This window comes from Mustelus asterias, chromosome 25 (assembly GCF_964213995.1).
Source record: "Mustelus asterias chromosome 25, sMusAst1.hap1.1, whole genome shotgun sequence".
NCBI classification, from domain to species: Eukaryota; Metazoa; Chordata; class Chondrichthyes; order Carcharhiniformes; family Triakidae; genus Mustelus; species Mustelus asterias.
The window spans coordinates 36,234,569-36,261,762 of NC_135825.1; the positions used below are offsets into that span (position 1 = coordinate 36,234,569).

General features: G+C 44.7%; 1 protein-coding gene across 5 annotated transcripts in view; it reads right to left on the bottom strand.

Moving 5' to 3' along the window:
* lad1 (ladinin) overlaps positions 1-27,194 on the bottom strand; it is a 142,947-nt gene that overhangs the window by 8,063 nt on the left and 107,690 nt on the right. The window contains exon 12 of one of the 5 annotated variants that reach the window (XM_078197956.1): positions 4,703-4,719. The exons of the other annotated variants lie outside the window; for them this stretch is intronic. Coding sequence (XP_078054082.1) covers positions 4,703-4,719 — 17 coding nt within the window. The remainder of the gene's footprint in view (positions 1-4,702; positions 4,720-27,194) is intronic. 5 annotated transcript variants of the gene reach the window in all.

Consider the following 27,194-nt stretch of genomic DNA (forward strand, 5'->3'; position numbering starts at 1 on the left):
CCCCTTCCTTAGTTGGACTATCTACATACTGTTTCAAGAAGCCCTCCTGGTGCTCCTTACAAATTCTGCTCCATCCACACCCCTCGCACTAAGTGAGTCCCAGTCAATATAGGGGAAGATAAAATCACCCACCACAGCAACCTTGTTACTTTTACAGCTTGCCAAAATCTGCCTACATATTTGTTCCTCTATCTCCCTCTGGCAGTTGGGTGGCCTATTGTAAACCCCCAACATTGTGACTACACCCTTCCTATTCCTGAGCTCTACCCATATTGTCTCGCTGTATGAGCCCTCCGAGGTGTCCTTCCGCAGTATAGCTGTGAGATTCTCCTTAACCAGTAGTGCAACTCCCCCACCCCTTTTACATCCCCCTCTATCCCGCCTGAAACATCTGTATCCTGGAATGTTAAGCCTGTCCTTTCCTTAACCAAGTCTCTGTAATGGCAACAACATCATAGTTCCTGGTACTAATTCAAGCTCTAAGTTCACCTGCCTTACCTGTTACACATCTAGCATTGAAACAAATGCACTTCAGTCCACCAGACCCTCTTTGATTAGCAACCCCACCCTACCTGCTGTTTCTCTGAGTCTTACTAGCCCTACTCTCTGGCTCCCCTTCAGCTAATTCACTTTTGTTTTTGGTTCCCACCCCCCCCGCCAAACTAGTTTAAATCCTCCCGTGTGACACTAGCAAACCTCCCGGCCAGAATATTTATGCCCTTCCAGTTTAGATGCAACCCGTCCTTCTTGTACAGGCCCCACCTGCCCTGGAAGAGACCCCAATGGTCCAGATATCTGAAAACCTCCCTCCTACATCAGCTGTTTAGCCACGTGTTGAGCTGTACTATCTTCCTGGAGTTTTTTGAGGAAGTGACAAAAACGGTTGATGAAGGAAGGGCCGTGGATGTCGTCTATATGGATTTCAGTAAGGCATTTGACAAAGTCCCACATGGCAGGTTGGTTAAGAAGGTTAAGGCTCATGGGATACAAGGAGAAGTGGCTAGATGGGTGGAGAACTGGCTTGGCCATAGGAGACAGAGGGTAGTGGTCGAAGGGTCTTTTTCCGGCTGGAGGTCTGTGACCAGTGGTGTTCCGCAGGGCTCTGTACTGGGACCTCTGCTATTTGTGATATATATAAATGATTTGGAAGAAGGAGTAACTGGTGTAATCAGCAAGTTTGCGGATGACACGAAGATGGCTGGAATTGCGGATAGCGAAGAGCATTGTCGGGCAATACAGCAGGATATAGATAGGCTGGAAAATTGGGCGGAGAGGTGGCAGATGGAGTTTAATCCGGATAAATGCGAAGTGATGCATTTTGGAAGAAATAATGTAGGGAGGAGTTATACAATAAATGGCAGAGTCATCAGGAGTATAGAAACACAGAGGGACCTAGGTGTGCAAGTCCACAAATCCTTGAAGGTGGCAACACAGGTGGAGAAGGTGGTGAAGAAGGCATATGGTATGCTTGCCTTTATAGGACGGGGTATAGAGTATAAAAGCTGGAGTCTGATGATGCAGCTGTATAGAACGCTGGTTAGGCCACATTTGGAGTACTGCGTCCAGTTCTGGTCGCCGCACTACCAGAAGGACGTGGAGGCATTGGAGAGAGTGCAGAGAAGGTTTACCAGGATGTTGCCTGGTATGGAGGGTCTTAGCTATGAGGAGAGATTGGGTAGACTGGGGTTGTTCTCCTTGGAAAGACGGAGAATGAGGGGAGATCTAATAGAGGTATACAAGATTATGAAGGGTATAGATAGGGTGAACAGTGGGAAGCTTTTTCCCAGGTCGGAGGTGACGATCACGAGGGGTCACGGGCTCAAGCTGAGAGGGGCGAAGTATAACTCAGACATCAGAGGGACGTTTTTTACACAGAGGGTGGTGGGGGCCTGGAATGCGCTGCCAAGTAGGGTGGTGGAGGCAGGCACGCTGACATCGTTTAAGACTTACCTGGATAGTCACATGAGCAGCCTGGGAATGGAGGGATACAAATGATTGGTCTAGTTGGACCAAGGAGCGGCACAGGCTTGGAGGGCCGAAGGGCCTGTTTCCTGTGCTGTACTGTTCTTTGTTCTTTGTTTGTTCTTTGTTCCTATTCCTAGCCTCACTAGCACCTGGCACAGGGAGTAATCCTGAGATTACAACTTTAGATGTCCTGCTTATTAACTTTCGACCTAACTCCCTAAACTGCTGCTGCAGGACCTCATCACTCTTCCTCCCTATGTCGTTAGTCCCAATATGTACCACAACCTCTGGCTGTTCACCCTCTCCTTCAAAATGCATTCTGCCTGTTCAGAGACCTTCACTTCTAATCAATTTTTAAAATTCATTCATGGGACATGGGTGTCGCTGGCGGGCCAGCATTTATCACCATTCCCTAGTTGCCCTTGAACTCAGTGGCTTGCTTGGCCATTTCAGAGGGCAGTTGAGTGTCAGCCACATTGCTATGGCTCAAGAGTCACATGTAGGCCAGGTGAGGACGGCAGATTTCCTTCCCTAAAGGACATTAATGAACCAGGTGGGTTTTCCCGACAATCAACAATGGTTTTATGGTCATCAGTAGATTCTTAATTCAAAATATTTTTTATTGAATTCAAATTCCACCAACTGCCAAGGTGGGATTCGAATCTGGATCCCGAGGACATCAGTTGAGTTTCTGGGTTAATAGTCTTTGATAATACCACTAGGCCATCGTCCCCCTCTCTCCCTGCCCCCCCCCGCCCCCTACAATGTTCCCGTAATAATCTTTGGAAAATTCATAAGGGGGGAATGCAGGACATGGTATAAGCAGCCTCCTCCCAGCATAATAAGCATAATCTAAAAATGCAGTGAACTCCTGCTGCCAGATTAACACAAATCCATATTTTTAACAGATTTCTTCTAAGGGTTTTAAGATATATGTAGGTGTGCCTGTTATTTTAAGTCCAATAAATGTGGACTAGAAAATGACCCCACAGGGCATAAACTAAACTGCTGGCAACTCTGCAACCGTCTCATTACAGCTGAATGCTGCTACCAGTGTCAAAGCAAAGCAAAGCTAACATTTCATTTTCAAGCATTTTATTCTCCATCTCTGTGGCGCAATTGGCTAGTGTGTTTGGCTATTAACTGAAAGGTTGGTGGGGACGGAGTCTTCTTTTTGTAAGGGAGGCAGTGGTGCAGTCGTATTGTGACTCAACTGCTAACGCAGAGACCCAGGGCAAGATCTGGGAACTTGGGTTTGAATTCCACCATGGCAGCTGGTGAAATTTAAATTTAACAAAAATCAGAATTCAGGAGGACATTGAAGCCATTGTCAATAAAAACCCATCTGCTTCACTTTTGGGGGCAGCACAGTGGTTAGCACTGCTGCCTCGAGTGCCAGGGATCTGGGTTCGATTTAGGCCTTCGTTGACTGTGTGGGATTACTTCGGGTGCTCCAGTTTCTCCCACAGTCCAAAGGTGTGCAGGTTAGGTGGATTGGCCATGATAAATTGCACCTTTGTGTTTTCCAAGATGTGTAGGTTAGATGGATTAGTCATGGGAAATGTGGGGGGTACAGGGATAGGGCGGGGGAGAGGGTCTGGGTAAGAAACTCTGTCAGAGAGTCAGTGCAGACTCGATGGGCCAAATGGCTCTTCTGCACTGTAAGGAATCTATGATTCTATAAAAGCGTAAGTGGATAGAAATTAAATTCCTGACTGCAATTTCCAATTTCCTGCTTAATGGTGATGTAAAGCTTTAAGCTGCATTGTTCCAAGGAAACTGCTAACCTTCTGAAACTCACATCTGGTGAAATTTCAACCTGAAAGTGTTGCACCATGTTGCAATTTTAGAAGAAAATTTTGCTCGATTTTATCTATTATTGTATTAATTTTCAGATTACACAGAAAATTGAACGTAATGTACCTTTTTTGTGCTGAATAAGATGAGATATGTCAGTGCTGGAATATTTTCCTATTTTTGTTGCAATTTTAGTAAATGTGTAAAGCACTTGTGGTCTAAATTTTACTAAATTCTTATTTGACGCTGAGCAAATCTCTTTCTACTTTGTCCCGACAAAATGTCCTTCAATCGAGAGTGTATTAATGGCTGCATCCATTCTATTTCTCTTTGCTGCATCAGCCATCACTGTGACTTCACTGAGTGAGACTGCTGATTTAGTGACATTTTATTCTAAGTGTCATCACTGATTGGGATCTGGGATGATATTGCACAAAGGTATTTTATGTAAAATCTGCTCAGCCAGCTGTGAGAGAAGATTGTAACTTATCTCACTTTATTAGTCCGAGTCTGAATTGAAACTGACAGCTCAGTTGAAAGGTTATTGGTAAGGTTATCGCCTTATTATATTATAGGTTATTGGTAAGGTTATAGCCTTATTATATTATAGGTTATTGGTAAGGTTATAGCCTTATTATATTATAGGTTATTGGTAAGGTTATAGCCTGGTTATTGAAAGGTTATAGCCCGCAATGCCACCTGAATTTTATTAGAAGTGTGAGCTCCAAGTAATTATTAATGGAATTGAAGGATGAAACATTAAATGAGTCCAATGAAAAATCCCAAAAAGGTTACAGTGGGTTAGTTTCACCAATCAAGTACATGCATACACAGGATGCAACTACATGAATTCCCAGCTCAGACATGTTAGTCATCGAAAGTTCCCAGATAGTTAAAGAATGAAGTAGACCATTTTTATATAAAAAAAACCTTTCCTTACTTTGAATGTTGTGCTTTCTGAAAACAAGAAGGATGATCAAGTAAATATTTCTAGTTTACAATGAAAATGGTTCAGTTAGCTTATTGTCAGATTACCTTAATGATACTTGCAGCAATTCAAAATTATAGTGTAATTATTATATGTATTCCATTCCACAAAACAGGGTATATAATTCACCAGTTGCTGATACCATCAATTTTGTTTTGCAAAGATAATCACAAATGCTAAGGGAAAACCAAACACTTATGTTTTCACGCCTTCATTATGCAGCATAATGAAATCCAGTTTATTGCTGCACTTCATCCAACAACAGTTCAATCTAAGCACAGAGAGAATCTGCAACACCATTTGCAATAGATTAGTTTTTCTCTAAATGTGCTCTAAAGCTCCCATTTGCTTGCTTGGTCGAGAATGTTGACTGTAAATGGAACACTCACCCGCATTGTAACATAATACTCTTGATATTATCTCAAGGATTTAAATGATGTTAGAAGTGGATCTACTATGTTGGAGAAATGTGTGAGCCTTAACAGCAGGCTGCCTCTGCTCCCACACACTGTATACATTCCATAGCAGCTAACAAATTGCACCGTGAACCCAACTTCTGTGTGAAAAGACAAAATCCTTCAAAAAGTCATACATTGGTCGGATGTGCCTTTTGTAAGCCATGGGAGTGCACAGGTTGGGTTTTCTTGAGCCGAGGTGGAAATTTGGCCTTTTTTGCCTGACATATTTTGCCAAAATTAAACCATTGCTATCTTGTTAGAACAAAGAACAAAGAAAGTTATCAGACAGGAACAGGCTCTTCGGTTCTCCAAGCCTGCACCGACAAGCTGCCCGTCTGAACTAAAACCCCCTAACCTTTTGGGGACCATATCCCTCTATTCCCATCTTATTCATGTATTTGTCAAGAAGCCCCTTAAAAGCCACTATTGTATCTGCTTCCACTACCTCCCCCGGCAGCGAGTTCTGGGCACCCACCACCCTCTGTGTAAAAATCTTGACTCGTACATCTTCTTTAAACCTTGCCCCTCGCACCTTAAACCTATGCCCCCTAGTAATTGGCTCTTCCACCCTGGGAAAAAGCTTCTGACTATCCATTCTGTCCATACCCCTCATAATCTTGTAAACTTCTATCAGGTCGTCCGTCAACCTCCATGTCCTGTTGCATGACATGAAGGCAAGGGTCTAACATGACCAGTTGCAACGTAAATAAGATCACATAAAACGTTTGTTTAGCTCATACTTGTCCAAATTGAACTGTGTTGCATTTAATATTCTATTCCCTGGATATTGGCTAAAAAGATTGAGCAACAAAGTCCATGACTATGATCATACTCCCAAAGACTATTTGCTCATTAGTTCTTTCCATAACCCGAGTTTGAATTTATGAATTTATAAGCAGTGACCTAGGCCACTAACTACACTCCCAGTTGGGACACCAAACCTATCCAAAGTTGGCAGTGGGCAGGCTTGTCCTATTTTCCTTCCCCAGCCCACGTTAGGAAGGCTGCTTCTAATTTGCTCAACACATGTAACTGCCAATAGGAAAGTAGAACCCAGTCATCCACTTCTTCGCTTTTTATTACTGTTCCCACTTTGTACTTCCCCATCACCCCTCCTTGCTGGGTGAGGGGTGACAATAACTTCTGAAGCAATAATGGACAGATCGCTGATGTCTCTTTTGGGGAGTGAGGTTTCAGTGGTGGCTGCCTCTTACACCTCTCAGTCCTCAGCAAGTCACTGTTTTGTGGTCTTGAGATCTTTCACCCTCTGAAGTGGTGCCCTTACCTTCTGGTGCCTGACAGTGGCAGGCTCCATCCTGATGGCAAAACTGTGGTAAAAGACCAGCCTGCAAACTAAATGACCACTCATTCAGAAACATGGGTCAGGCTGTGAAGGGCAGGGTTGTCATGCAAAGTCCCATCCTGTTGCTGTATTGGCAATAGATGGAGAATCTCTATTGTAGAACACCACAACTGCTTACTATTTAAAGATCTGTCTGTGTAGAAGACAGTCATGATGTGGAGATGCCGGCGTTGGACTGGGGTAAACACAGTAAGAAGTTTAACAACACCAGGTTAAAGTCCAACAGGTGTGGCTTTTGCTACCAAATAAACCTGTTGGACTTTAACCTGGTGTTGTTAAACTTCTTACTGTGTAGAAGACTCACAGGATGCATATTTAATCATTTTTTTGCCGACAAGAATTCAGATGGGATGAATTAAATTAGCGACCAAACTTTCAGCAGAGCAACAGTCAGTGCTCCATTCCAACCAGTCAATTTTAAAAAAGGACAGCAGTTGATAGATTGATATTATAATCACTGCCTTGTCATTTATTTACTCATTTGTCCTTTCAACAGCCTGAGTTTGAATTTACAAATAATAAGTAACGTAGGGCGGCATGGTGGCACAGTTGTTAGCTCTGATGCCTTACAGCGCCAGGGACCGAGGTTCAATCCTGGCCATGGACCACTGTCTATGTGGAGTTTGCACATTCTCCCAAGTATGCATGGGTTTCCTGCGGCTTTTCCAGTTTCCTCCCACAGTCCAAAGATGTGCTGGTTAGGTTAATTGGCAAATGCTAAATTGCCCCAAGTGTAAGGAGTTTAGCGGGGTAAATATGTGGGATGAGGGGAATAGGGTGGGATTGTGGTTGGTGCAGACTTGATGGGCCGAACGACCTCCTTCTGCACTGTAGGAATTCAATGATTCTATGATTCTGGAATTACATTCCCAGTTGGGAACACAGCGAACCAAAAACATCTAGAGGTGGCAGTGAACATGCTTATCCTATTTTAATGGTTAGACTTCAGCAACAAGGCGCTTTCTGACATCCTGACTAAAAATGCCAGGAAATCATTTGCAAGCAGCTAGCTGTTTGTTAAAATCAAGTTACTCAGTGGCAGTAACTGGGAAACTGGGTGATTGTACCCAGCATGAAAGGCTCTTTGAACACTATAGTTAATTGTGCAATGTTTATTGACAAAAGATAAAGAGGTTTCAAGTATTTACAGTTTCTGCTATTGATACTTTAAAAGGTCTGGATAATTGGTACTTTTATTACCATGTAGTAAAAATAAGCTTTTTTTGGAAAGAGGAAAGATGCCTTAGAATGAATTTTTTTTTGTCCATTCTACTGCCATTATAGGTTTCATTGGTTCCAAAGAGTGTCTAATGTGTGAATGGGCATGAAAGTGTCATAGCTTGGGCATTAGAAGACGAGGATATATAGGCAGTGGGTGGTGCAGCAACCCTTGGCATGGGGCATAAGGTTGCATGAATGCAGCAGAGAATGTATGTGTGTGTGTTGGGAGGGTGTGAGGCAGCAGTGAGGGGGTATGAGGGATGAGGGCTAGAGTACTTCTTTCATCGCACAGAACCGAGGCAGGCCTTTTAAGTAGTCCACCTCGGCATCTGGCAGCCCCTGTGGCTTCCTCAAAACATTCCCGTGGGTTGGCTGGCTTGACTGCAGTCTGAACCCGAGCCCACATCCCTGCTCCCTACCCCCGAATGAAAATCCTGTCTTTCCTGGCTCTTTAAGACCATAAGACCATAAGACATAGGAGCGGAAGTAAGGCCATTCGGCCCATCGAGTCCACTCCACCATTCAATCATGGTTGATTTCAACTCCATTTACCCGCTCTCTCCCCATAGCCCTTAATTCCTCGAGAAATCAAGAATTTATCAATTTCTGTCTTGAAGACGCTCAACATCTCGGCCTCCACAGCCCTCTGTGGCAATGAATTCCACAGACCTACCACTCTCTGGCTGAAGAAATTTCTCCTCATCTCTGTTCTAAAGTGACTCCCTTTTATTCTAAGGCTGTGCCCCCGCGTCCTAGTCTCCCCTGTTAATGGAAACAACTTCCCTACGTCCATCCTATCTAAGCCGTTCATTATCTTGTAAGTTTCTATCAGATCTCCCCTCAACCTCCTAAACTCCAATGAATATAATCCCACGATCCTCAGACGTTCATCGTATGTCAGGCCTACCATTCCTGGGATCATCTGTGTGAATCTCCACTGGACCCGCTCCAGTGCCAGTATGTCCTTCCTGAGGTGTGGGGCCCAAAATTGCTCACAGTACTCCAAATGGGGCCTAACCAGTGCTTTATAAAGCCTCAGAAGTACATCCCTGCTTTTGTATTCCAAGCCTCTTGAGATAAATGACATTACATTTGCTTTCTTAATTACGGACTCAACCTGCAAGTTTACCTTTAGAGAATCCTGGACTAGGACTCCCAAGTCCCTTTGCACTTTAGCATTATGAATTTTGTCACCGTTTAGAAAATAGTCCATGCCTCTATTCTTTTTTCCAAAGTGTACGACCTCGCACTTGCCCACGTTGAATTTCATCAGCCACTTCTTGGACCACTCTCCTAAACTGTCTAAATCTTTCTGCAGCCTCCCCACCTCCTCAATACTACCTGCCCCTCCACCTATCTTTGTATCATCAGCAAACTTGGCCAGAATGCCCCCAGTCCCGTCATCTAGATCGTTAATATATAAAGAGAACAGCTGTGGCCCCAACACTGAACCCTGCGGGACACCACTTGTCACCGGTTGCCATTCTGAGAAAGAACCTTTTATCCCAACTCTCTGCCTTCTGTCTGACAGCCAATCGTCAATCCATGTTCGTACCTTGCCTCGAATACCATGGGCCCTTATTTTACTCAGCAGTCTCCCGTGAGGCACCTTGTCAAAGGCCTTTTGGAAGTCAAGATAGATAACATCCATTGGCTCTCCTTGGTCTAACCTATTTGTTATCTCTTCAAAGAACTCTAACAGGTTTCTCAGGCACGACCTCCCCTTACTAAATCCATGCTGACTTGTCCTAATCCGACCCTGCACTTCCAAGAATTTAGAAATCTCATCCTTAACGATGGATTCTAGAATTTTGCCAACAACTGAGGTTAGGCTAATTGGCCTATAATTTTCCATCTTTTTTCTTGTTCCCTTCTTGAACAGTGGGGTTACAACAGCGATTTTCCAATCCTCTGGGACTTTCCTTGACTCCAGTGACTTTTGAAAGATCATAACTAACGCCTCCACTATTTCTTCAGCTATCTCCTTTAGAACTCTAGGATGTAGCCCATCTGGGCCCGGAGATTTATCAATTTTCAGACCTTTTAGTTTCTCTAGCACTTTCTCCTTTGTGATGGCAACCATATTCAACTCTGCCCCCTGACTTTCCTGAATTGTTGGGATATTACTCACGTCTTCTACTGTGAAGACTGACGCAAAGTACTTATTAAGTTCCTCAGCTATTTCCTTGTCTCCCATCACTAGATTACCAGCGTCATTTTGGAGCGGCCCAATGTCTACTTTTGCCTCCCGTTTGTTTTTAATGTATTTAAAGAAACTTTTACTATCATTCCTAATGTTACTGGCTAGCCTACCTTCATATTTGATCCTCTCCTTCCTTATTTCTCTCTTTGTTATCCTCTGTTTGTTTTTATAGCCTTCCCAATCTTCTGACTTCCCATTACTCTTTGCCACATTATAGGCTCTCTCTTTTGCCTTGATGCATTCCCTGACTTCCTTTGTCAGCCATGGCTGCCTAATCCCCCCTCTGATAACCTTTCTTTTGTTTGGGATGAACCTCTGCACTGTGTCCTCAATTACTCCCAGAAACTCCTGCCATTGCTGTTCTACTGTCTTTCCCATTAGGCTCTGCTTCCAGTCGATTTTTGTCAGTTCCTCCCTCATGCGCCTGTAATTACCTTTATTTAACTGTAGAACCTTCACATCTGATTCTGCCTTCCTTCTTTCAAATTGCAGACTGAATTCTACCATATTATGATCACTGCTTCCTAAGTGTTCCCTTACTTTAAGATCTTTTATTACGTCTGGCTCATTACATAACACTAAGTCCAGAATAGCCTGTTCCCTCGTGGGCTCCATCACAAGCTGTTCCAAAAAGCCATCCTGTAAACATTCAATGAATTCCCTTTCTTTGGGTCCACTGGCAACATTATTTACCCAGTCCACCTGCATATTGAAATCCCCCATGATCACTGTGACCTTGCCTTTCTGACATGCCCTTTCTATTTCGTGGTGCATTTTGTGCCCCTGGTCCTGACCACTGTCAGGAGGCCTGTACATAACTCCCATTATGATTTTTTTGCCTTTGTGGTTCCTCAACTCTACCCACACAGACTCCACATCGTCTGACCCTATGTCGTTTAGTGCTATTGATTTAATTTCATTTCTAATTAACAAGGCAACCCCACCCCCTCTACCCACCTCTCTGTCTTTTCGATAGGTTGTGAATCCCTGGATGTTTAACTGCCAGTCCTGAACCCCCTGCAACCACGTCTCTGTGATGCCTACCACATCATACCTGCCAGTCACAATCTGGGCCACAAGCTCATCTACCTTGTTCCGGACACTGCGGGCATTTAAATATAGCACCTTTAATTCCCTATTGACCGTCCCTTTTTGTTTTCGTAGTGTGGTGGACCTTGGTTTACTGAGCCTTTCCAGACACTGTGTCATATTTTGCGAGATGGGGACTATCGTAACCTCTCCTGAGTGCTGTCTTTTCGTGATTTTTTGTAATCCTAAGCAGCTACGCTTCCCACTGATTCCTTCACCTCTTGGTTCCCTGACTTTCCCTTCCCCCCCAATCTCTAGTTTAAAGTCCTATTGACCACCCCATTTACTCTCTTCGCCAGAACACTGATCCCAGCTCGGTCCAGGTGGAGACCATCCCAACCGTATAGGTCCCCCCTGCCCCAAAACTGATGCCAGTGTCCCATGAAAAAGAACCCCTCTTTCCCACACCACTCTTTCAGCCACGTGTTAACTTCCCTTATTCTTGCCTCCCTATGCCAATTTGCACGTGGCTCGGGCAGTAATCCGGAGATTATGACCCTTGAGGACCTGTTTTTTAATTTGAATCCTAGCTCTTTATAATCTCTAAACAGGTCCTCTTTCCTAGACTTGCCTATGTTGTTGGTACCAACATGGACCACAACAACTGGATCCTCCCCCTCCCTCTCCAGTATCCTTTCAAGCCGGTCAGAGATGTCCCGCACCCTAGCACCGGGCAGGCAACATACCATGCGGGACACTCTATCCTGCTCACAAAGGATACTATCTATCCCCCTGAGGTGGGATAAAATAAAGACAGTAGCTTAAATCTCCTGAGGTGGGAGTGCCGAGCCTGGAAATTTACTGACTCCCTCTACATGCCTTGAGGATGAACTTCCAGCCCTTTAGGTGAACAAAAGCAAAATACTTTAGACATTGGAAATTTGAAATAAAAATAGAAAAACACAAAAATGGTTCCTTCTTGTTTTTGTCAAAAGTATTTTGTGGCCCCGCCAGAATGGGTTACATTTGATTTTAAAGTTATGCCACCTTTTCCTATATTTCATTAGCAACAGAAAATTGCAACCCTATCAATTTCTATCAAAATCCTGAAAACCTCAATTGCCCCTTATACCCCTGTACAATAAGGAATACAAGCCTGTGGTTTACGTAATCTTGGCTCTTAATCTAATGCTTAGGACATGGGTAACAGTCTGGTGAATCTCAGTATGTCTCAAGTTTCCTTGCAGTCAAAAATGGATGAACAAAAATGGTTCCACTGCCTTTAATTCTGTTCGCTGAGTAGTTCATACTGACAACTTCCAAATCCAGTAAAACGTATCAGCCAACTTTTTAAAAAACTGCATGAGTACACAAAACTATTCATTTCATTCAGGTCTATGGATTCAGACAACTAATAATTCTACTGTCTGGAGTTTGGATATTAAAAATGTGCAAAAATAAAGACAGTAGCTTAAATCACTGTATCATTGTTGCATTGCATTGCTCAAATCATTGACACTCTGCTCAGAATGCACATCACCATTTGGAAGCTATTCCCACACATAGTGAATGACGCATGCTATGTGTCATTAAAGGCAAGAATGTGCCTACGTGAGAATTTACAATTGCTACCGCATGTGCCAGTTTCTGAATGCCCCATATTAGAGTGGATCCTTTTACTACTGACAGTATGGGTCAGCCAAGTATTTACTTATCATCACATTGGCACATTATAGAGTACGAAGTGACTCAAAATAGCATGCAATTTCCACTTTATATTGTCAACGTCCGAGCTTGAGATTTTGTTGGGCAGAGTTTTTCTCTCTCTCCACGGTGTGTTTGGTGGGGGCAGAAAGCAGTGGGATCTTATGGTCCCGCCGTCGTCAATGACATTTCCTATTGAACGCACCCTTTACTGCCAGGAAACCAGTGAGAGGGGTACGCCGTCAGTGGGATCATAAGATCCCACTGACGTGAATGGAAGCAAGATCTCAGTGATTGTATCTATTTACAAAAGCAGAAAAGACACAGGGCAGGATTTTACGGCCACGCTCACCCCAGCACCGGAAAATCCCGTCCGAGGTCAACGGGCCTTTCCATGGTCCATCCCCTCCTCTCATCCCCTGCCCACCATGGTTCCCACGGCAGGTGGGACAGGAAAATTCCGTCTCAAGGGTCGGATTCTCTGATCTTACCCGCAGCTGGGATTCTCTGATCCCGCTGCAGTGAATGAAGATTTGGTTGAGCGCCAAATTATCTGCTCTCACCAGCAGCCCACTTATCATTGTGATGCATTCTGATGAGCTTGCTCAGTTGCAATGAGTATGATACTGGCTGCACAAAGTCAGCATTGACAAGACAGTCCACTGGGGCTTTGCAAAGAATCTCAGAAAATGGCAATTTGTCTCAGTCTTGCACTGAATATTATTTTCAATGCTCGTATTTTTGTATCTTGTTGATTTGGCTGAGTCTAGTTGTTTGGCTTATTTGTTGGAATTATATTTTAGAAAATATAAACCTGGAAACCTGGAGGGTTCCCAATGGTGGGGGGAGTCCAGAATTAGGGGGTCATAGTTTGAGTATAAGGGTTTAGAACTGGGCTGAGGAGAAATTTCTTCACTCAGAGGGTGGTGAATGTGTGGAATTCACTACCACCAAGTGTAGTTGAGGCCAAAACATTGTGTGATTTAAATTAGACAATGCTCTTGGGGCTAAAGGGTTCAAGGTATATGGTGGGGGTGGGGGGGGGGGGGGGGGGGGGGGAATCAGGATAGTGAATTTGATGATCAGCCATGATCAAGATTGTAATAAGTCTTCGGAGGCAGATGTCCCTTCACCAAAATCCCTTTATTTACAAACTCTAACAGCAGTACACAGAGTGCTGGTAGTTAGCCATCTATCTACAGGGGTGTCAGAGGAACTGACACTCACGGTCAAGTACAAGGCAAAGACTCACTGATTAGCCCATCAATTGGATTCTTAATCTGGAAGTTCATACTCCAATAGGCCAACCCCAATTGTCTGACTGAAGTCATTTCAAAGATGAATTGCAGAGCAGGCCTACTCCTACTTCTAGTTTCTATGTTTCCAGCCAGCGATACCCATGTCCTACGATTAAATAATTTTTAAAATGACAAAGTCCAAAGATGTGCAGGTTAGGTTGATTGGCCATGATAAATTGCCCCTTTGTATCAGGAGGATTAGTAGGGTAAATATATGGGACTACAGGGATACGACCTGGGTGGAATTGTTGTTGCATGCTCGATGCGTCAAATGGCCTCTTTCTGCACTATAGATTCTAAGATTCTATGACTTTACCATATATCAGACTACCTGTTGCTGCACCTTACTTTATTCAGTTGCTGAGAACGGAAATCAAATTCAAATCTGCCAAGAGCGACTCTTGTACAATAGGTGGGAAATCAAATTCTGCATACACACAGCAAAGTGACAGCCTGTTACCAGTGGCAGGGGTGTTTTAATTTGGTAAGTGCGATGAATCACTTTGAGAAATAACCTGGCGGTCCTGATCAGGGAGATACAAGGGGTAAGTGACTTAATCCTTGTTGAAATCAAACAATCAGAAAACAGTACTGGGCTATTCTACTCAGAAGAGAACAGTTTGTGTAACATTTAGGGCCTCTGTATCCTTATGATTAAAATGTGTGATACACATTCAAATGACAGTATCAGCTTCTGTCTTTAAGGATATTTCTGTTATGCACTCACCAATCTTATATATCTGATTTACTTCAGCAATTATAGGATTTTTACATACATGCCCTCAGTGCAGATTTCAGAACCTTCTATAAGGTTCAGAACCTTCTATAAGCCCACTAGATCCACCTGCATGCTTAAGCAATCAAGTACTGTGAACATAGATCAGTGAACAGACTAACATAATCAAAGAACAAAGAAAATTACAGCACAGGAACAGGCCCTTCGGCCCTCCAAGCATGCACTGACCATGCTGCCCGACTGAACTAAAACCCCCTCCCTTCCGGGGGCCACATCCCTCTATTCCCATCCTATTCATGTATTTGTCCAGACGCTCCTTAAAAGTCACCATCATATCTGCTTCCACAACCTCACCCGGCAACGCGTTCCAGGCACCCACCACCTTCTGTGTCAAAGGCTTGCCTCGTACATCTCCTTTAAACATTATCCCCTGCACCTTAAACCTATGCCCCCTAGTAATTGACTCTTCCACCCTGGGAAAAAGCTTCTGACTATCCACTCTGTCCATAATCTTGTAGACTTCTATCAGGTCGTCCAGTGAGGACAAACCAAGTTTCTCCAACCTCTCCTCATAGCTAATGTCCTCCATACCAGGCAACACCCTGGTAAATCTTTTCTGTACCCTCTCCAAAGCCTCCTCATCCTTCTGGTAGTGTGGCGACCGGAATTGAACACTATATTCCAAGTGCGTCCTAACTAAGGTCCCATAAAGCTGCAACATGACTTGCCAATTTTTAAACTCAGGGCCCCAGCTGATGAAGGCAAGCATGCCATATGCCTTCTTGACTACCTTCTCCACCTGCATTGCCACTTTCTGTGAGCTGTGTACCTGTACACCCAGATCCCTCTGCCAATCAATACTTTTTTAAGGGTTCTGCCATTTACTGTATATTTCCTCTTTGTTTTAGACCTTCCAAAATGCATTACCTCACATTTGTCCGGATTAAACTCCATTTGCCATCTCTCCGCTCAAGTCTCCAAACGATCTATATCTTGTTGTATCCTCTGATGGTCCTCATCGCTATCTGCAAATCCACCAATCTTTGTGTAATCCGCAAACTTACCAATCGAACCAGTTACATTTTCCCCCAAATCATTTATATATATTACAAACAGCAAAGGTCCCAGCACTGATCCCTAGGAACACCACTTGTCACAGCCCTCCATTCAGAAATGCACCCTTTCACTGATACTCTCTGTCTTCTATGGCCAAGCCAGTTCTGTATCCACCCTGCCCAGCTCACCTCTGATCCCACGCGACTTTATCTTCTGCATCAAACACAGATCAATTAGCTGTTGAACATTACAATTAGTCTTTTGTGTAATTTGCACTGGGAATGTATTTATAGTAATTTTTAGCAAGGAAATTATGGAGGGGCAGTTATGAACAATGAAATTAAGTGCATACTAGTTATAATACACTCCTTATGCTCCTTAATTTCTTCAAATTCAGTCAACAATAACCTGGATGTGACATAACTAATACGAATGTACAACATGAAAACATGCCCTTCAGCACAACTGATCTATGCCAGTATTTATGCTCCGCACAAGCCTATATTATAAATAAATATTATCATAATATCTGTCATTCATGATGAGCTTTGGCCATATGATAGCCTGACACACTAGAAAAAAGTTTTGTTATGAAAAACAACTTGCACTGTTACAACTTGTTACAATCTTGCCTCAAATTTAAAAACCGCCCATGTAATTTTGTGGGTCCTTGAAGTGCAGCCAAGCGGCTTTCATTGCCATTGAGTCAGATCGTAATCAAACTAAACCGCTAAGGTCCACCCAAGCCCCAGGAAACACTGTGCAAATGTTCAGGTATGGAAAGATCTGATTCTGAACAAGAAATAGCTTCATTCTTCAAGGTCAAAACAGAAACAAAAACTTTACAGAGGCAAGAATACTTCACGTTCAAAACAAGTGAAACAAGCAAGCATTCAAACGAACACTTGGAAGGAGTGGGGTAGATAACAGAGCAATCAATCAGCTCTGACAAAGGGTCATCCTGACTTGAAACGTTGGCTCTGTTCTCTCCCCACAAATGCTGTCAGACCTGCTGAGATATTCCAGCATTTTCTGTTTTTGATTCAATCCCCTTGTCTGGAAGTGTCATCGAGATTCTCCAACAGCTCGTAAAGGAAGCAGGAGCACTTGGCTTATGGAAACAATGCATGAAGATGTTCAATCGAGCCTAGCAAGCCCAGGTTAGAGAAACTGCCGCAACCAACATTAATGCAGTATTCAAATCCTTAAACTCTGCAAGTGAAGGCCTATGAGGAAGTGGAGTGCTCTATCCAATCTGAGGGTGGCAGAGTGGTTAGCACTGCTGCCTCACAGTGCCAGGGACCCGGGTTCGATTCCAGCTTGGGTCACTGTCTGTGTAGAATCTGCGTGGGTTTCCTCCGGGTGCTCTGTTTTCCTCCCACAGTCCGAAAGACGTGTCGGTTAGGTCCTTTGGCCATGCTAAATTCTCCCTCAGTGTACCTGAACAGGCGCTGGAATGTGGCAACTAGGGGATTTTCACAGTACCTTCATTGCAGTGTTAATGTAACCCTTGTTCTGGCATGAATAAATAAACTTTAAACCAATCCAGCCCCGTACCTGGAACTGTTTCTTCACTCACACCCTTCCAAGCATTCAACTGAAATGACTCATAATGCAACCGATAATTACATGAAGACACCATTACATCAACTATAAACTGTATGCTGACACTTGGATCTTACTGCACATCAGCTTCACAATTGAATTTATTACATGTCAGCATTAAAGGCCACTCCTGTAAATGAATCCCAGCTCTCTACAAGCTGCTGCAAGCTTTTGCACATTGCACACCAGGATAGTTGTGCAAAAGCAAGAATTGAAAATAAATGCTTGCCAGTAACTCAGCTTACTGGATATATCACGTGAGCTCCTTGACTCGGAGCAGTAAAGTAAATAATCTATTAAATTTTTGCTTACATGATAAACTACACAAGTTTAATAATAAAATAAGTAGCATTTCACCGTTAATGCTCAGAGCAATTACTTGCAGTAAAATTCACAGTGAAACTGGATCTGATAACGTCTATTAACAATGATTTTCCATGGAGTTTGTGAGGCAACATTCATGCCCCCTGCAACCCCTTCAAATTCTGCATCTTTCCCTCTCTAATGGTTTTGATGGTTTCAGAAGAGTTGGTGGCCAATTGGGGTTGCACGGTGGTTAGTACTGCTGTCTCATAATGCCAGGGATCATGCTAAGCTGCCCCTTAATGTCAGGAGGACTAGCAGGGTAAATATATTGGGTTACGGGGATAGGGCCTGGGTGGGATTGTTGTCGGTACAGGCTCGATGGGCTAAATGGCCTCTTTCTGTGCTGTTTGGATTCTATGGTTCTATTTGGTCTATGTGCAAACTTTGAATTGGGATTATATGCAAACAACCCAACAGAAAAAAAAGTCCATATAGGCCATTGCTTATCTAATAGCTGCAGGGAAGTCCAATTAGCCTTTTAATATAATTCCCTCTTTGAACTGATTAAATAAAGCAATTGTGGTGAACACATTAATATATTAACATTATTCCAACAACAACAGGGCAGCACGGTGGCACAACAGTTAGCCCTGCTGCCTCACAGCGCCAGGGACCCGGGTTTCATTCCTGGCTTGGGTCGCTGTCTGTGCGGAGTTTGCACATTCTCCCCGTGTCTGCGTGGGTTTCCTCCGGGTGCTCGGTTTTCCTCCCACAGTCCAAAAGACGTGCTGGTTACGTGCACTGGCCATGCTAAATCCTCCCTCAGTGTACCCGAACAAGTGCCGGAATGTGATGACGAGGCAATTTTCACAGTAACTTCATCACAAAGTTAATGTAAGCCTACTTATGCCTAATAAATTAATAAACTTATAAAGTTAGGCTGCTGAGCATTGAGTAGACTGATTTATTTTCTTTTGTGAATCTGGTTTTAAACCTAAAGTGCCATAATAAAAAAAAACCAAACGAACAAGAAGAAACAGGCTGCAATTCTCCCATTGCGGTCCGCCACTTTTCGGGCGGGTCCGACCGGGAGATGCGCGTGTCGGCCATTTCGAGGATTCTCCGACAGTTCTTTCGATCCGCGCATATCACCCAGCTGGAGAGAAATGGCGCCGTCGGGAACCCGCTGTAAATCGGCGGGCCACTGTTTAGCATGAGTTTACATGCCATTATCGGAATCCACACAGCAATCTCAACCATGTCTGCGTCGCCCACCTCTTTGGCGGGATGTAATTTTGGCGCGAATCAGAACAGGTATTTAAAAGTCACAACCTGGCGTGGCAACCTTGAACTGGCAAGAGGAGGTAAATGCTGCTAGCGGAGCGTGGGGGATGTTGCAGGCAGGCCCTGGAGATGCCTGGTGGCCTTCCTCCTGCTGCCTTCAGGTTTTGACCCATTGACGAGTGACATCTCTGGGGATGTGGGGAGGAGGGGTCGGGGGCTTCCATTTCCTCACAGCTCCCTGGGTGAGGTTGATGCGCTATCAATAAGACAAAAGACTACCGGTGTACCAATACAAGTGTAGGCTTTTATTCACAACAGAATCAGGAGCAGATCCCGACAAGTAACCGACCTGGACTGAACAAGGGGGAGGAGACAGCCACCTTTATACTAGGTGCCGAGGGGAGGAACCAAACTGAAAGGGGATGTGTCCAGGTATGACAAGCACACACAGCGGTGGTCCATATAGGACAAAGGCACAACTGAGGTCCACCACAGAGGTTCCGTCAGGGAGTCCTGTTTCCACCCCCCCCCCCTCCAAGCAGCGCGGAAGCTGACTGTTGGAAGCAGCCTCGAGGGCTCCCACTCCCCCCACCTCCTTTCCAAGCAGCGCTGAGTCTGGTGGATGTTGGGAAGGTCGGGCAGGCACTCTGCAAGGCTCAACAGACAGCATCTCTATGTTTGGGAATCGGGAACACTGAGCTGTGAGTGGAGAGTTGGGGGTGGGGGAAGAGAATCAGAGACACATTAGTCACAGCATGCTGTGCAATTAACAGTTTATTGTGCTCTTAACATAAATGATTACCAAACCCTGACTAATGCTGACCGTCACCCGTGCCCTCTAGTGAACTACAACTTTCTAACTTTGTGCTGTCTCCTGCATCTTCTAGGTGCTAAGCGAGGATGCATGTCGGAGGTGGAGGTGTCCAGTTATGATGCATGCCCCATTGCCTGTGATACCCTTGGCGGATGTTCCCTGGATGGCCGGGACCTGGAGGGCCCTGGCTGACTTGCGGATGTCACTGTTTCGGTGCCACCCTGTTCATCTCGTTGGGAATCGGTAGGCCTCTGGACATCCAGGATCTCCTGGGTGGAAGACCCGGGCATGGGCTCAAGCCTTTCCTTCTCCCTTGGGTGCCCAGAGGCCCCGGAGGCACTCGTGGGATGCCAGGGGAGCTGCACTGAGCTCCAGAAGCTCTGGCGTCACCTGGCTCTGCCAGCCCTGGAGGCCTAGATGCATCTGTCCCATGATGTGTGATTCCCTCAGCCCTGGCCCTCTGAGAGCCAGCCAAGCTCCGGAGCCCCTCCGCTACAGCATTCTCTGAGCAAGCCAGGCTCTGGAGCCCTTCAGCAATAGCCCTCTGAACCTGGCCTAAATTGTCGAGGCTCACAGCCACGGCCTGCTATGTCTCCAGAATGCCAGAGAGAGTCCCAGCCATGACCAGCAGTGTCTCCCACATGCCCCCAACACAAATGGTAATCGAACGCTGTGCCTCCTGAATGCCGGAAACACACTCGCCCGTGGCCTGTAGTATCTCCAGGATGACCTGGACTCTGTCACCATGAGGACAGACCCCTGAGCCAGACTTTCCACTGCGGTCGCCACCCTTGCAGTGTTGGTCTGGGTCTCACGCTGTGTCAGCACCACCTCCTGCAACAGCACTCTGTTTGATTCCCCTAAACAGCCTTGCAGTAGCAGCATGGTTGCTGACAGCCCTTCCACAACTCCCCGGGTTTCCTGATGCATCTTCACCAGCTTTGGGAGGAACAAACTCAGAGGCCCAGCTGCTGGCTTGGGGACAGCTTAATCCTGGCCTCCGGCAGACCTCCGTGTGCCCAAACCCTTGGATCTGCCCACCTCCACCCGATGTGCATCAGGGTTGTGATGTGCTCACCAGATCATGACCCAGAAGCCTCAACACTAAAGGTACCCACCGTGTTGATCATCTGTGTGTTGGTGGGTAGTGTGGTACATGCTGGCGATGAGGCCAGACATCACTGAGGGGGGGTTGTGGGGGCCAGCGATGGTGTTGGGGGGTTGTGGGGGCCAGCGATGGTGTTGGGGGGTTGTGGGGGCCAGCGATGGTGTTGGGGGGTTGTGGGGGCCAGCGATGGTGTTGGGGGGTTGTGGGGGCCAGCGATGGTGTTGGGGGGTTGTGGGGGCCAGCGGTGAGGCCAGTGATGTCTTTGTGGGGGCCAGCGATGAGGCCACAATGTGTGGAGGGGGTTGTGGGGGCCAGCAATAAGGCCAGCGTTGTGTGTGGGGTTTTGATGCCAGTAATCTGGATGCTGGGAGGTCTTTTCCGCGATCTCCCAGCGATGTGCGCATGCGTGGGCTCCCATTCATCCCACCGATTTCAAACTCTTTGGCCCCGCCCCCCAAGCATTTAATGATATTCACGACTGGGCCCTCTGCATTGCACAGAGTGCGGAGATTCAGGTGAGAAGCTGACCTGTCAGAACAGTCGTGATCTACAACAGTTTTCCCGCCAATTTTCAGCACTTTTGGGAGAATCGCCCCCAGAATGTGGGAAAAGACGTGCATCTTGCAATGAAAGAAATGATCCTTCTTGCAGGAGAAGTTAACATGTGATTACCCTGAGAGATCATTAACAGGTGGTGTGGGTCCTTAAGCTGCACTCTGTATCTTTGGGACGCCTGCCATTCTCCAAAACTGCGCAGCCCTTTCATGCTTCCATCAGCTGTTCATTGAGTAAACAAAGCAGCTATGACTTGCTGTACACATCTATGCACAGCTGATTGGTTGATATTCGATATGACCCCACTGGCAGCTGGAAATGACCCTGCTACATAAAGCTGAGGGCGATTAGGACATGTCCAGGAACTGGCAGCACTCTGCACCTGTTGTGCAATCTAGCTCCGGGTCTGGCTGCAGCATGTGGCATAACTGTGAAGACTCTGTGTTGAATTAAATCTACCACGGGCAATCTCCTCAGACAAGTGTACAGTATGTGTGCGTGCCGATAACTAACTGTGGCTGTATCAATGGCTGAGTGCAGCTAAGCCGATCTGGCATTCTTTCTCCCTGGTCCTCTCTTCACCTAAGATAATTCATTGAGGCAATAGAATATTCGAATCCCTACAGTGTAGAAGGAGGCCATTTGGCCCATCAAGTCTGTACCCACAACAATCCCACCCAAGTCCTATCCCCTTAACCCCATGTATTTACCCTGCTACTCTCCCTGACACTAATGGACAATTTAACATGGCCAATCAACCTAGCCCGCACATCTTTGGAGCGTGGGAGTAAATCAGAGCCCCCAGAGGAAATCCAAAGGGAGAACATACAAACTCCAGACAGACAGTGACCCGAGGCCGGAATTGAACCCAGGACCCTGACACTGTGAGGCAGCAGGGCTAACCATTGTGCCACCATGCTGGCTTAGAAATAGGGTAACACTAAACATATTCACTGGAATTCTACCGCCTCGCCCGCCACAGAATCGGAGCAGGCCAGGGGTGGACAACAGAAATGTCCGTTGGCCTTGGGCGGGAACTTCCGGTTTTCCTCGAGCGAGGCCATACAATCCCGCCTGTTACCACAAAGACTTTTCAAAAACCTTTCAAGAAAACAAGAGAAAACCGGTGATAACTGATCAATATGCCAATACTATTACTGGTCTCTTTAAAGTAGCGTCTTTTCAGGACTAGCTAACCTGATTACCAGATTTATATAATCAGGGAAAGGAAGCAAAATGATGGAAATTATACAAAATCATGTGAATTACATCTTTGTCATTCACTCATGCCTCTATCCACAAACTATAATTAAGCATTCGTATTCCAAAGTACAAGCTTTTATGTTTAAATCAACTAAATACCACTTGGTGTTTCAAAAGAAGCATGAGTTGCAAACTGTTAAATTTGACTGTAGTCGACCTCGAGCCTGTCCTTACTTGTTTTGTAGAACACCAACTGCTCACAAGCCTCAAAATACCATCACGTGAATTTGGCTATTCACAATAGTTTGAGTTCACAGCTGCTCATTCTCTTCCATGGGATAGTGTAAACAAAGAGAGTGAGTGAAGGCACACAGGCATCTGGGAACTTTGTGCCCTGGACTTTGCACTGCGGAATTGGTCATTGACGCTTATTGTTTATTGCTGTGAAATGTCCTGGACAGGTTGGCGACAAGTACCTGCAGACACTGCAGAATAAGTACTTGGCGGCCCTCAGCCACTTCAAAGGAGCTCACTAAGGAAAGAATTTAAATCTATGCAGCACTTTTTACACCTTCAGGGCATCTCAAAGTGTTCAACAGTCAACAAATTACTTTCAAATTGAAGCCACTCTGGAGCCAGAGCCAGTTTAAAACACACCAAGGATCCTCAAATAGTAAACATGCAATGATCTGAATGATTGGCTAATCTGGAAATATTCAGCTGGTCTGGCAGCATCAGTAAAGAGAAAAACAGACTTATTTGGTTGAAACTTACACAATTTCCACAGTTGCTTTCTGAAGGGTTTCCAGTCTCGAACCTACTCTTGTAGCCACAGTATTTATATAGCTGGACCAGCTCAGTTCAGTTCAATGGTAACCCCAAGGATGTTGATAGTTATTGTCATGTTGCCCTCTGGCTTGGTTTAAGTGTTATAGGTACATAATTGACTTCCCTTTGTTTGTTCTCCAATTATGGGCAGCAGGGTTTCCAGAAGTGGAAGGCCCAATGAGAGGACACAGCACGGACCAACTAGCAATCGGAATGAGAGTGGTGTGTGTTGCACAGGCAGAAATGTGAATTTCAAGGCCTATCAAAATGGAGATGCTCTCAGAAGCCTGCTGAAAATTTAAACTTGAAGTAGGTCACAGGTTGGTCAGGTCAACACCATGGAGGCATCCCTCTGCAAGAATGGTTTTGACTGTGGCTGCAGTATTTTCACACTTAAACCATAAGACCCTAAGAAATAGGGACAGGAGTAGGACATTTGGCCCCTCGAGCCTGCTCCACTATGCAATAGGATCATGCCTGATCTGACATTCCTTATGTCCACTTTCCTGTCCTTTTTCCGTGACCCCTGACTCCCTTACTGATCAATGGCTCATTCTTTGGGACAGCGCAGAGGAGGTACTGATGGCCATTCAGCATGTTGCTGGAAGGTTGCTTCCTAGTTACTGCTTGGCTCTGGAGTCCAAATGAGATGCCATTCCAATGCTAGAAAATGCAGTGGCTTCTGAAAATTATCCCTAAGTGATACTTTAATTGGCCTAATTGATTGTCCGCCTTTGTGAAGGGGTTGCCAATTTCCATGGCAGCCTTGAGCTGGGACACATATCTAGAGGCAGGACCACATCAGGGGTGCCTCTCGACATGCATCTGAACTCCCCAACACCTTTGCCTCTAAATCCGCCTTCACGGCAAAATTCAGCCCAGTGTTTTCTAGTTTTAATGATAAATCATTGACCTTAAATGTTAACTGTTACCTTCTCTACAGGTGCTGCCAGACCTGCTTTGCATTTCTAGCATGTTTGGTTTTTTTTACAGATTTCCAGCAGGTACAGTATTTTGCCTTTTCATCAGGTAATCTGCTTTGTTAATATTGCCTCTGGGATGTTAAATAAAGTTGCAAGGCATTGTGACAACTTCCTTTCTGCTGTATTGGTTTAAATCCAATGTCAGCACCTGCCCAGCTAACAAAGTTCAAAATTCTTCCAGACTTCTGTTTAATACACATAGAATTATAGAATCCCTACAGCGCAGATGGAGGTCATTCAGCCCTTCGAGCCTGCACCGACAACAATCCCACCCAGGCCTTATCCCCTTAATCCCCTGACACTAAGGGACAATTTAGCATGGCCAATCAACCTGACCTGCACAGTTTTGGAACAAAGAACAAAGAACAAAGAAAATTACAACACAGGAACAGGCCCTTCAGCCCTCCAAGCCTGCACTGACCATGCTGCCGATTTAACTAAAACTTCTTACCCTTCTGGGGACCATATCCCTCTATTCCCATCCTATTCATGCACTTGTCAAGCCGCCCCTTAAAAGTCACTACAGTATCCGCTTCCACTACCTCCCCCGGCAACGAGTTCCAGGCACCCACTACTCTGTGTAAAAAATCTGCCTCGTATATCTCCTTTAAATCTTGCCCCTCACACTTAAACATATGCCCCCTAGTAATTGACTGTTCCACCCTGGGAAAAAGCTTCTGACTATGGGGCAGTGTGGGAGGAAACCGGAGCACTCAGAGGAAACCTACGCAGACACAGCGGGAATGTGCAAACTCCGCAGAGACAGTTACCCGAGGCTAGAATTGAACCCAGGTCCTTGGCGCAGTGAGGCAGCAGTGTTAGCACCACTGAGCCACCATGCTGCCCAACACCTAACACTATTCTCTCTTGCATAAAATCTCACCACTTAATACTTTAACAGAGTTCGAACTCCACGACAGCATTAAAAATATATTTTTTTCTATATTGGTACATTCCTTCTTATAACATACACCCTAATTTTTCTAACAAAGCTCGTGTAAGACCTTTTATCAAAGACCTGCTGAAGATCTACACATCAATTGTTTGCAGAATTTCCATTATCCAATCATGTGGTTACTTCATATGGTTAATTTTGACAAATACAACTTGCCATTAGCAGATATATGCCGAGTGTTGTTGATCAATCCTTGCATGTTTAAAGTTTCAATAATTTTATCTTATAATGTTAAGAATTTTCTCACACCTGACACGAGATGAACTGGTATAGCCCCTGTTTATACTTTCTTGCATATTGAAAAAAAGGTGTTACATAAGTTACTCATCAAATGTCAAATACATATTGTGCATATTTAAGGATGATGGACCAGGAACTCTGTTAGTTTTTTTGTGTTCAACAGCTCAGACTATGTGGTTTGGAGGCCAATGCTTTTTAAAGAAGTGATCCTTTTCAGTTACCTCTGATCATTATCCGTATCCTCCTCTAGTCCATCAACATTCTCAATTCCACCATCATTCATAAAAACTGATGTAAATCACTTCTTTAAAATCTGCCGTATCTGAATTTTTGTTATGGGTGTGAGGGTTTATATGATGATTACGTTTTGGGACTGTCTCTTAAATTCAAGGTAAATTGGTATACTGAAGAGGGTCATGTGGCGTGCATCAGATTCTTCTCAACAAGAAGCCTGTGGTTACTATGGGGACAGAGAGACATAGGATGAGACCTACTGGGAGCCAAGTATAAAAATGTTCACGCCGGAAATGAAAGGTAACAGTAGCTGTGCAGCATTTGAATAGACTTTCAGTCTTTGAGATTTTGGGCAGAGAGTTGATGTGGTCTCACATAGAGGCAAAAGATTACAACTACTGTGATCAGCAGAGAGGAGAGTGTGTCCTTTCTGTGAGCTACCAAACAGAAATGCAGGAGGAAAGGCAGTCTCCTGTTGAAGAGATGCATCCCATGGTAATCTAGGGGATGCAGGTTTGTCCTGGTGGGGCTGGAGGCTTGGGGACGGGACAGGAATTGCCAGATTGGGCCTTTCTGCTGGGATTTAGTTCAGGCTGATATTTGCCACTTCTCTGAAACTGAGAGAAGTCTCTTTTACTGGTCACTTGACATTATGACCTAACAAAATGGGCACAGGCAAATTTGATGGAACATGGGAGTGATGTTGGATTGTTATCCTGCAGAACCTGGGACATGAAGTATAGCTGTGTCATAGAGTTTTTGGTCATGTTCAAAATTAAAGGGAGGTTACGTTTTCTGTAGCTTCCTGTATTAGTTGCTTATTAAGTAGTGTTTAGTTGATATTGCTTTTAGTTGATTAGCTACAGTAAAAGTCTTAAAATTTGATATATATTTTTTGTAATGTAATTCCTTTAAGTTGGTCACTGGGAATTCAAATCTCTTGTTTGATGCTATCAGTCTCAAGGGGGAACATACCATTCTACACTATAAATTCCCTCATTCATTCCTGAGAGGTCCCATATCATACAGCTCATCAACAATCCGTCATTAAACAATATGACATACAATGAATATTTGAAGTATTTCTCTGTCCATACATATACTTGCAATTACTTGACTAAGTTTTTACACTTAAATTAATTCATTAATTAATTGAGGCAGCCTCTGGAAATCAGAATATGTCAACATAAGTTGACTTACAGCTGCTGATAGTGCAAAGAACATTGGCATTGCTGTTTTAAAGATCAAAATATGCATATAG